At 43.4% G+C, this 12,145-nt stretch overlaps 1 protein-coding gene across 2 annotated transcripts; it reads left to right on the top strand.

Moving 5' to 3' along the window:
* The first annotated feature begins 1,739 nt into the window (after positions 1-1,739).
* LOC137535111 (zinc finger protein 271-like) lies at positions 1,740-11,640 on the top strand. 2 transcript variants are annotated; one of them, XM_068256916.1, is made up of 5 exons: positions 1,740-1,815; positions 4,276-4,462; positions 5,742-5,839; positions 5,970-6,177; positions 8,942-11,640. In XM_068256916.1, exons 2-5 carry the CDS (start codon positions 4,429-4,431, stop codon positions 10,468-10,470), a joined length of 1,869 nt encoding a protein of 622 aa, XP_068113017.1. In that variant the 5' UTR covers positions 1,740-1,815; positions 4,276-4,428; the 3' UTR covers positions 10,471-11,640. The 2 variants fall into 2 exon arrangements, with proteins under 2 accessions (XP_068113017.1, XP_068113018.1); XM_068256917.1 differs by lacking the exon at positions 1,740-1,815 and adding an exon at positions 2,293-2,331.
* The last annotated feature ends 505 nt before the right edge of the window (positions 11,641-12,145 follow it).

Below are 12,145 nucleotides of genomic sequence, written 5' to 3'. Positions count from 1 at the left end.
TTTGAGATGAGAGGGACACTTGAGCCACACCCATGACACGCCCCTGATCACACTCCTGTCACACCCCTAGTCACGCATACCATAAAAATTTCATGAGAAAAATATGTTGTTTATAATTCAAACCACACTGGTTCTTTCTATCCTGATCCATTTTCTTTCATTTTAACATTTTAAAATTAGTAATATATCAATTTAAAGGATGAGTATAACGTTTAGAGTCAATCAAACACACTTTTTAGTAGAGAAATATATATATTTACATAGAAAGAGGGACAAAGTCCTGAAAGAGGAACAAATGAGGAGGAAAGAGGGACAGAGGAACAGGGCTCCAAAAAAGGGACAGTTGGGAGCTATGGGAAAAGGCACCTGTATTGCTTGAGCAGTCATGCACTCACTACAAAGTTAATGAGAAAATGTTTGAATCTAATTTTGGCAAAATGATGATATATTGCCTGGGCAAGTAGTCACCCACAGGTCAGTCGGGATTGTGGAGCCCCAGTCACTGTTTTCAGTAAAGGGGAAAGCTGGAATTTTTTGAATTTTATTGACCATGGTGGTGTAGCAGATACCACTTGCACCTTGCAGCACTAGGTCCTTAAAGAAAACCTGAACTGAAAATTACAAGTCAAAATAAGCATACACAAGTCATACTTACCTTCCATGTAGTCTACTCCTCAGTGTCTTTCTCCTGTCCCGCGTCCTGTTTGTTCACTGTGATCAAAGAATTTTCCGTCCTCCATTTTGAAAATGGCCATTACCCATAACAGCTTTCTGGTCAGCACACTGTTAAACTGTAACATCGTCCACTTGAGCCATATGGAAATATGGACATTACCTGGTACATCAGTTTTCCTCTCAGCTATAACTGACAGCAACTGATATTTAATTGACAGCAACTGATATATTTCAGATCTGACAAAATATTGTCAGAACTGGAAGGGATCGTTGTAAGAAGAAAATGGTGAGCTTCTGAGAGGAACTGATGGCAAGGTAACTATGTAATGTTCATTTGAAGTTACCTCATGTGTTTATTTTAAATATTTTTAATCAGTACAGGTTCTCTTTAATATCGACTCCCAGCCAGGGCACTATCTGCACGGAGTTTGTATGTTCTCCACATGTCTGCATGGGTTTCCCCTGGGTTCTCTTTTTTTCCTCCCACATCCCAAATACATACAAATAAGTTCACTGGCTTCTTCCTATGATTCACCTAGCATATGACTATGTATTGCGATTGTGAACTCATCTGAGGACAGTCAGTGACATGACTACAAACTCTGTAAAGTGCGGCAGAAGATGTCAGTGCTATATAAATACTAGATCAGGCTTTCTCAACCAGGATTCCCCAGTGTTCCTTAGCCACACCTTCTTTTAAAGTTCATGTCACCTGCAAAATAAATCCCCCTCCCCCTGAGCCCCCCCCCCCCCCCTTCCTTCACTAATACTTGCGTTCCCTGACATACATAAATTATTTGAAGGGTTCCTCCAGGGTGAACGGTTTAAAAAAAAGACTACCAAATTATAATAAATAACAATATTTATTAATCACAAAATGCATGAACTATTAGCGAATAAGCTATAGTGCAGTTTGCATTTTCTCCACAAGATGGCAGTCGCCGCTATGGAAGGCATATCCTCCAGTCCTGAATAGAAGTGTGATGCGCCTACCATGTTAGCTAATGGCAGAAGGAGGGAAACACAGATAGGAAGAGGCGGGGCATCTAGTCAGGAAGTGAAGAGGGCAGTGGCAGGATGTAGGGATGCTGGGACTTGCTACAGGGGAGGTAGTGAGTGACTGGTTTATGGTCACACCTGGTAAGTTTGGACTTACAGTCATACTATACTGTATGGGATGAGGAAATAATAGGGAAGTGTAGGTTTATCAGGTAAAAAAAATTGTTTTGAGCTGACCTGGAACACTGGAGGGCTGATGAGGTTCAGGAGCTGTAAGTTAAAGAGAACCCGAGGTGAGAGGGATATGGAGGCTGACATTTTTATTTCCTTTGAAATAATGCACATTGCCTGGCTGTTCTGCAAATCCTCTGCCTCTAATACTTTAAAGTGTACCTGAGACCTAAAAAAGGAAGAGACTCTGGATTGTCTAGAGGTTCCCCACGTCCTTCTCGAGACCACCTCTGCCGCCCAAGACCCTCTGACAGTTTGCAGCAGCCCTCCTTTTAGTGCATGAGTGCAGCAGTACTGTACCTGCACGGTTACCGCTACCTCTGCACAGTAGCACGGAGCCACTCATACACCGCAGAGAGCGCAGCCAACATATCCGACAAGCTGCCATTTAAATGGAACCCGAGGTGTGAGAGCTATGGAAGCTAGGTAAGTATCCAACTTTTTTTCTTTACTTTTTAACTGCCTTGGATTGGCTTTAATTCAGCTAAGGTTAATGGAAGAGATGACATTGGTAACCAACGTAATGTCATGTTATCACTCTTGATGTTTTCAGATTGTTAAATTTATGTTATTAGCAAATCTCTACTACAATCAGAAGCATCCTCTGTGTATGTAAATAATGTATCTCTTTATCATCTGTACCAGTGTGTTACTCCTCCCTGCAATGTCACTGTTTATATTCACTGCTACTTTTTCTTATTTTAACAATTTTAGTACATTTTTTTTGTCAGTGTGTGTCTATAAATATGCCCTTTGCATTTCAGCTTACCACTTCCTTCATAGGGACTCACATAGTATGTCATAGTTTCCCAGAAGCCCCATAGTGTCCGTCTCCCCATAGTATGTCCTAGTTTACTAGTATCCCTGTACTGTGTCCCCATAGTATGTCCTAGTTTCCCGGTACCTCCACAGTGTGTGCCCCACGGTATGTCCCAGTTTCCCAGTACCCCCATAGTGTGTCCCCCATAGTATGTCCTAGTTTCCCGGTACCCTCATAGTGTGTCCCCCATAGTATGTCCCAGTTTCCCAGTACCCCCACAGTGTGTGCCCCATAGTATGTCCCAGTTTCCCAGTACCCCCATTGTGTGTCCCCCCATAGTATGTCCCAGTTCCCCAGTAACCCCTGTAGTGTGCACCCCATAGTATGTCCTAGCTTACCAGTACCCACATAGTGTGTCCCACTATAGTATGTCCCAGTTTCCCAGAACTCGTCCCCGTCCCCCCATAGTATGTCCTAGTTTCCCGGTACCTCCACAGTGTGTCCCCCATAGTATGTCCCAGTTTCCCAGTACCCCCATAGTGTGTCCCCCATAGTATGTCCTAGTTTCCCAGTACCCCCATAGTGTGTCCCCCATAGTATGTCCCAGTTTCCCAGTACCCCCATAGTGTGTCCCCCATAGTATGTCCCAGTTTCCCAGTACCCCCATAGTATGTCCTAGTTTCCCAGTTCCCCCATAGTGTGTCCCCCATAGTATGTCCCAGTTTCCCAGTACCCCCACAGTGTGTGCCCCATAGTATGTCCTAGCTTCCCAGTACCCCCATTGTGTGTCCCCCCATAGTATGTCCCAGTTTCCCAGTACCCCCATAGTGTGTCCCCCATAGTATGTCCCAGTTTCCCAGTACCCCCATAGTGTGTCCCCCATAGTATGTCCCAGTTTCCCAGTACCCACATAGTGTGTCCCCCATAGTATGTCCCAGTTTCCCAGTACCCCCATAGTGTGTGCCCCATAGTATGTCCTAGTTTCCCAGTTCCCCCATAGTATGTCCCAGTTTCCCAGTACCCCCATAGTGTGTCCCCCATAGTATGTCCCAGTTTCCCAGTACCCCCATAGTGTGTCCCCCATAGTATGTCCCAGTTGCCCAGTACCCCCATTGTGTGTCCCCCTCCATAGTATGTCCCAGTTTCCCAGTACCCCCATTGTGTGTCCCCCATAGTATGTCTTAGTTCCTCAGTACCCCCATTGTGTGTCCCTCCATAGTATGTCTTAGTTCCTCAGTACCCCCGTACTGTGCCCAGCTTCACAGTAGGTAACTGGAGAGAACTGTTGCTAGAAGAGGGACGATCATCGATATAAATCAGACTTAGTAGCTTTATTAAAGTAAATACAATGCATTCTGAAGGGCTGGGAGTAAAGTGAGGGGCAGGTTGCTGGATCAGTGAGTCACTGAGAGACATGTCATTGGGCCGGAGGGGATTTGCATATTCAGCAGTGATGCATCGTGGGAGATATCATATGCTCACTCCAACCTAAATAATTGCAAACCTGTTCTGTTTTAAGAAGGCAAACTTTTGTTTTGTTACAGTTGCCCAGATTGTCAGGCTATTTGTGTTTGCTAAAAGATATCCTCTGCCTGTTATCTTTTTCTAAGAGAGGAAAATGCTACACAGATCACATGACCACAGCAATGAGGATGGATGAAAACCACATGAGAGTCATGTGACCCGGAGTACAAGGCTGGATATCTCTGTCTGTTTCTCCATGCAGGACTGTCAGTATATAGAAGGACCTCTATAAGGACGTCATGATGCAAAATCAGCCGCCCCTCACATCACCGGGTAAGAGGAGACTTTCACTTTTTGTGTAGGATAGAGCATTGTAGAGGGTCCACCTAGATCAGGCATGGGCAAACTTGGCCCTCCAGCTGTTAAGGAACTACAAGTCCCACAAGGCATTTGCCTTTATGAGGCATGACTGTGGCTGTCAGACTCCTGCAATGCATTATGGGACTTGTAGTTCCGTAACGGCTGGAGGGCCAAGTTTGCCCATGCCTGACCTAGATCCTCCCCATCATCTGATAATCACATAGAGATAATGGGCTCTATTCACAAAATTTCTCATACAGTTTTTATTTTTCACCCAATTGATAGAAATAACCTTTCAGCACATTTATAAGCAAAATAATCACTCAAAATAAGTTGTTCCTGATTAGTGATGGGCTCAGGAGTCCCTAAGGACTCGAATTTGTGATTCAAGCCGGAAGGGGGAAGGGTGCGGTGGTGAGGCTTGCAACGCGTCCAATAGAACGCATGCAAGATGTTTGGAGCGCAGGGAGGACGACCGACTTATGGGTAACTAACCCCTTATCATCCAGCTACACAGCTGAGGCAATTAAGCTTCATTTTAATCACAAATTCGAATCCTTAGGGACTTGTGATTACTCGTGAGCCCATCACTATTCCTGATTAACTTCATTTCAATACTACTTTTCTTACCTTATTTATCTTATATTTTTGCTCTTTGGGAGCTTAAAGTGAACCTCCAGACTAAAAATTGACTCAGCAGCACTGAAAAGGCCTGGTGTTTATTTAACAGTTTCACAGCATCAGAACTTTGTTTCTCTTATACAAGCCTCATTTTTAGCTGCACAGAAGAAAACTGCCCGGGCATTTTCCCCCTGATGCTGTGCAAAGCATGATGGGATTTCTGATGTTGTTGTTCTCGTTCTGCTGTTTTGGTGCATTTTTCTTTTTTTTACATTTTGAATTTGACATTTGAAGCCTAGCGCATGGAGCTGGGAGGGGTTATCAGGACACAGGACAGTTGGAACTGTGTCTTATGCTCTCTGTCACCTCCTTTCAACCAAAAAGATGGCTGCTCCCATGACACAGATGGCAGCCCACATGAATCACAAACATGTGCTTGTTCTTTTAAAACGGGGTGGGTAAAAAATTATATTACCTATCTATTCTAATTAACATAACTAATGTAACTTAATGACAGTATGTTTGTTTAGGCTGAAGTTTCCCTGTAAAAGGTGAAAACAGAGGAAAACAGGTGAAGAAAACTTTGTGAATCACGCCCATTGTATTCTGTCTATGTGTGTGTTTTCTACAGGTGGATCCAGTAACAGAAACCCACCAGAGAGATGTACAGGTCCTCTTTATTCCCAGGATTGTCCACAGGAAGATCACACCATCTCCCACCATTATCAGGTTGGTGGCAGTGAAAGTCCAGTACATAGAAGTGACTGCAACCTGCACAAGATAGATATTGTTGTGTTGTGTCTTATTATATTTTTACTGGCTGTATGTAAAAATATACCTTTCATCTCTTTTGTTTTAGGTGTTTGGTATAAAAGCTGAGGTCAAAAATGAAGAAGAAGAGACACATGCGAGGAGTGATCAGTCTGTGGACGAGAGAGAAATAATGGTGATAGTTAAAGAGGAAGAAGAGGAGACGTATGTGAGAAGTGATCAGCAGTCCATGGAGGAGGGGGAAATAATGATGAAGATCATTAAAGAAGAGGAATATTCTTTACATGACAGCACAGGTAACTTCTCATTACCAACTGCAGGGAAACCCTCACATTTCCTTCTACATCTACAGGATTAGCATGTGAAGACAAAGTGAAAAATTATCAACACCTCTTCATATCACCTCTTAAGTCTTGTACACACACCTGACTTAAAGGGACTCTGAGCACCTCTCATGGATATGCCTTTAAGTATACCCATGAACAATTGAGAGTCAGCACACTTACCAGCCACTTGTTTTATCCAAACTCCCGCTGGTATTGCTGCTATAAAATGCATGGGGCCAGACAACTTCATACAACGTCGTGCTATGACCCCCATGGAGGAGCCTCTTGCAATGGCCATGCATGTAACTTCCTCTTCCTGCTTCCTTCACTATTCAATGGCCATGCATGCAACTTCCTCTTCCTGCTTCCTTCACTATTCAATGGCCATGCATGTCACTTCCTCTTCCTGCTTCATTCAGTGATGCACTTCTTAACAGAGAAGACAGGGGTGACTTGGAAGTTATAACATAGCCAAGATGGCAGCCGTGATTTTTAAATTGAAATGAAGCAAAAACTATTTGGTGTAGAACAGCGATTCAGGCATCAAATGAAAGAGGAGAGTACAAGCTACATAACGGTCTTTAAGTACTTTGCAGTACTGGTGGGATTCTCTTTAAGTCGGCTGAGGAGGCCGATAACAACCCCCTCAGCCAATAATCAGGCCTGTGTACGGCAAGCCAGCTACTCCCAACATGCGAGCGATCTACTCACCGCCAGCGACGCCAATCCCCACTGTACTCGTTGCTTGCCGTGCCTCCATTGCTACCCAGCATAGAAACACAGCGCATCATCAGCTACACAGGTCCTGATCCCCAACAGGCGACATCCGTCAAAGGTGTGAACATACCTTTAGGTGACAGTGGTGTGAGAGTGCTAGCTAAGAAGTGCTATGCTAATTACTTTTGGAAAGAGTAACTCTGCTCTTGTAAGTTACCTTGGTCACTATTGTATTACAGAGAAATCTTGCTGCAAAGGAAAGCATGCTTACATAATAATAACAGGAAAAATCCCTCATTGCTGTCCAAATGTAACTACAACATCATCTAATATGCAGGAGATATGAAAGGTCCATCTCCATTCCTCAGTATAACATCATCGCATCAACAAATGAGGAGGAGACACTGTACACCATATGAAACGCCCATCTCCATTCCTCAGTATAACATCATAGCACCAACAAATGAGGAGGAGATACTGTACACCATATGAAAGGTCCATCTACATTCCTCAGTATAACATCATAGTACCAACAAATGAGGAGGAGATACTGTACACCATATGAAAGGACCATCTCCATTCCCCAGTATAACATCATAGTACCAACAAATGAGGAGGAGACACTGTACACCATATGAAACGCCCATCTCCATTCCTCAGTATAACATCATAGCACCAACAAATGAGGAGAAGATACTGTACACCATATGAAAGGTCCATCTACATTCCTCAGTATAACATCATAGTACCAACAAATGAGGAGGAGATACTGTACACCATATGAAAGGACCATCTCCATTCCCCAGTATAACATCATAGTACCAACAAATGAGGGGGAGATACTGTACACCATATGAAAGGTCCATCTCCATTCCTCGGTATAACATCATAGTACCAACACATGAGGAGGAGATACTGTACACCATATGAAAGGCCCATCTCCATTCCTCAGTATAACATCATAGTACCAACAAATGAGGAGGAGATACTGTACACCATATGAAAGGTCCATCTCCATTCCTTGGTATAACATCATAGTGCCAACAAATGTGGAGGATATACTGTACACCATATGAAAGGCCCATCTCCATTCTTCAGTATGACATCATAGTACCAACAAATGTGGAGGATATACTGTACACCATATGAAACGCCCATCTCCATTCCTCAGTATAACATCATAGCACCAACAAATGAGGTGGAGATACTGTACACCATATGAAACGCCCATCTCCATTCCTCAGTGTAACATCATAGCACCAACACATGAGGAGGAGATACTGTACACCATATGAAAGGTCCATCTCCATTCCTCGGTATAACATCATAGTACCAACAAAGGGGGAGGAGATACTGTACACCATATGAAAGGTCCATCTCCATTCCTCGGTATAACATCATAGTACCAACAAATGGGGAGGAGATACTGTACACCATATGAAAGGCCCATCTCCATTGCTCAGTATAACATCATAGTACTAACAAATGAGGGGGAGATACTGTACAGTATATGAAAGGTCCATCTCCATTCCTCAGTATAGCATCATAGCACCAACAAATGAGGATAATACTGTGCACCATATGAGAGGCCCATCTCCATTCCCCAGTATAACATCATAGTACCAACAAATGGGGAGGAGATACTGTACACCATATGAAAGGCCCATCTCCATTCCTCAGTATAACATCATAGCGCCAACAAATGAGGAGATACTGTACACCATATGAAAGGCCCATCTCCATTCCTCAGTATAACATCATAGCGCCAACAAATGAGGAGGAGATACTGTACACCATATGAAAGGCCCATCTCCATTCCTCAGTATAACATCATAGTACCAACAAATGAGGAGGAGATACTGTACACCATATGAAAGGGCCATCTCCATTCCTCAGTATAAAATCATAGTACCAACAAATGAGGAGACACTGTACACCACACAAAAGGTCCATCTTCCTGTGATCAGGTCTAGACCAACTACACATTCAACTAACAATAACATTTTCTTTCCAACAGATGTACAGAATATGGGGAGCCCCTCAGAGGGATGTCTTATCTCCCCTCCAGATGATAATGGACAAGATAATGGTGTCACACAATGTTCTTTAGGAAGAAAGCTCAGTATTGGAAACCCACATCACAGAGATTATAATGCAGATAGTGGAATGGATCCCTTTAGTGGCTGGAAGGCTCATGAGAAACCCTATTTGTGTTCAGGCTGTGGGACAGATCGTAAATTGAAGCCACCACTTTACAGACATCAAAATGGTCTCTCTGTGCAAGGGGGGTGCCCAGCATGTTCTGAGTGTGGGAAATCATTCAGTTCAGGCATAGACTTTGTTGAGCCTGAGAGCATTAATAGTGATGAGAAGCCGCATTATTGTTATGAGTGTGGGAAACCATTCAGAAAAAAAGCAGACCTTGTACGCCACCAAAGAGTTCACACCAGTGAGAGGCCCTATCCTTGTTCTGTGTGTGGGAAATCTTTCAAAGCAGCAGGACAACTTCGTACGCACCAGAAAATCCACACTGGCGAGAAACCTTATCGTTGTTCTGAATGTGGGAAATCATTCAGATCCAAATCAGAACTTGTCAGCCACTACAGAGTCCACACTGCAGAGAGGCCATACCCCTGTTCAGAGTGTGGGAAATCATTTAAAACAAAGTCAATTCTTCTTACACATCTCAGAGTTCACACCAATGAGAGGCCTTATCCTTGTCCTGAATGTGGAAAATCATTCATTCTGAAAGCAAAACTTGTCATTCACCAAAGAGACCATACAGGTGAGAGGCCCTATCCCTGTTCAGAGTGTGGGAAATCTTTCAAGTCCAATTCTGAACTCCTGAGCCATCAGCGAATTCACACCAATGAGAGGCGCTATCCTTGTTCCGAGTGTGAGAAATCCTTCAGAACAAAGTCCCACCTTATTACTCACCAGAGAGTTCACACGGGCGAGAGACCCTTTGACTGTTTTGAGTGTAAGAAATTATTCCGATCAAGATCAGAGCTTCTTAAACATCAGAAGGTCCACACGAGTGAAAAACCTTATTCTTGCTCTGAGTGTGGAAGATTTTTCAGAAAAAGGTCCGATATTCTTAAACACCAGAGAGTTCACACTAGTGAGAGGCCCTACCCTTGTCCTGAGTGTGGGAAATCATTCAAAACACCAATACAACTTGGCACGCACCAAATACTTCACACAGGTGTGAGGCCTTATCATTGTTCTGAGTGTGTGAAATCGTTCAGATCAAAGCCAGAACTTCTCAAACACCAAATCGTTCACACTGTGGAGAGACCATATTCATGTTTTGAGTGTGGGAAATCATTCAAAACAAAGTCCAATCTTGTGACACACCACAGAGTTCACACCCGGGAAAGGCCCTACCTTTGTTCTGTGTGTGGGAAATCATTCATGGCCGTGGGACAGCTTAGTACACACCAAAAGCTTCACACTGGAGAGAGGTCTTATCTTTGTTCTGAATGCGGGAAATCATTCAAATCAAAGTCTGACCTCCTTAAACACCAGGCAGATCACACTGTGTAGAGGTCATGTTATTGTTTTGGGAGTGTCTTCAGACAGTTCACCCTGGTGAAACACCCTATCCTCGTTCTGAAAGTGGGAAATCAAACTAGTCGATAACTTGGTAGAATCAGGAAATGATCAATGAAATGCTACTTTCCGAAGCTGATGCAATGTTCTGTTGCAGCTTATATGCAGTTTGGATATGGGCCAATCCAGTTCTCCGTAACTGCCTTGGGCTGTCCCAAAGGTGAGAAAAAAGTTGCAATTCATTGATTATCTTTCAAGTACATAGTAAATAATTCACACTGGTGAGAAGTCCGACCATTCTTGTAAGTGTGGCAAAACATTTAGATCTTATTAGTCACCAGAGAATCAGAGCTGAATCATCCACAAGGCAACTAAGGCAGGTGCCTGGAGAGAGAAAATGGGCCTGGTTGATGCTAACCTCCACCAAAACTATCCAATAAAACAGAGGTGGCCATCAGGGATGGGCCAAAGTTGCCATCTTGCCTCATTTCATCTTAATCAATGTCTGCAGAGAATTCAAGCTAATGAGACATTATCCTTGGCCTGAGTATGGGAAATACTCTTAATGGAGGTCTTGGCCTGAGTATGGGAAATATCTAAAGGGAGGTGTTGGCCTGAGTATAGGAAATACTGTAAATGGAGGTCTTAGCCTGAGTATGGGAGTAATAACCTCTTTGATCAACTTGATTCAATATAAAAAACTTTACAAAGACAGGAGACTTGCTTAGACACACGATCGTCCGCTTAAAAGTTTACCTTTTAATGGTCTGTAAGCAGCAATCTAATCTTATCATGCAGCGGGTGTAAGCACTCACGGGACCAGCAGGTGGCAGCACTGCACAGGCTGAATGGCTTTGTCCGTAGTATGACACGGTAGATTCTGATATGTCAATTTGAGTTTTACAGGAACTGGACATTTGTGGCCATTGAAGCCGAAATTAAGATATACAAGACCGGTTTATATGCATAATAGACAAATATATGCACGCTCCATGTTACAACCAGGGCTAAAGGATATAATGTCCAAAGTAAACCAGTTCACCGATGCCACTGTCAGACAGTAGGAGGAGGGAAAGTAGCTTCCAGAGCAGCTCTAGCAGAGGTGGGATTTGACTGGTGTCTGTATCAGAAAAAGGAGAGAGAAGAGAGCGCTTCTATGGTGCAATGCCTTTATTTCAGTTTGCAAATTGCAAAAGAAATGCACATGCAAGATAGCAAAAGTGTACAAGCGTTTCTCACATGCTTTGTGAAGCTATGAACACGCCTATGCAACAACTGAAAGAAGCAGTGACTGACAGACACATCTGGCATGCAGAAGTACATATGGTCACAAAGAGACGAAGTCAACTAAACAAATGAAGAGAGAGAGACAGATATCACATGCCAATGTTTGACTCATTGGACATCAACCGTGGCCAGCGGGGGCATCAACAAAGATATGTGGGAGATCTAGATCCCGACTGGATAAAGACACACCGGTGTGTGGAAATGTGTTGTCACTATTTCCCGGGACACGGAGCTTGCCTGGCTTCTAGACTTCTGCATGCCAGATGTGTCTGTCAGTCACTGCTTCTTTCAGCTGTTGCATAGGCATGTTCATAGCTTCACACAGCATGTATGATAAGCTTGTACAAATTTGCTATTTTGTACTTGCATTTCTTTTGCAATT

Source organism: Hyperolius riggenbachi, chromosome 10, assembly GCF_040937935.1.
Source record: "Hyperolius riggenbachi isolate aHypRig1 chromosome 10, aHypRig1.pri, whole genome shotgun sequence".
Taxonomy (NCBI): Eukaryota; Metazoa; Chordata; class Amphibia; order Anura; family Hyperoliidae; genus Hyperolius; species Hyperolius riggenbachi.
The sequence above is the reverse complement of the archived record's forward strand: the minus strand, read 5'-3'. Positions and strand labels throughout refer to the sequence as shown.

Excerpts from the sequence above, each read along its gene's own strand:
- LOC137535111 (XM_068256916.1), top strand. The coding sequence starts at position 4,429 with ATGATGCAAAATCAGCCGCCCCTCACATCACCGG. Across the intron at positions 4,463-5,741 it reads GCCGCCCCTCACATCACCGG|GTGGATCCAGTAACAGAAAC; the intron begins GTAAGAGGAGAC and ends TGTTTTCTACAG. Across the intron at positions 6,178-8,941 it reads TTCTTTACATGACAGCACAG|ATGTACAGAATATGGGGAGC; the intron begins GTAACTTCTCAT and ends TCTTTCCAACAG.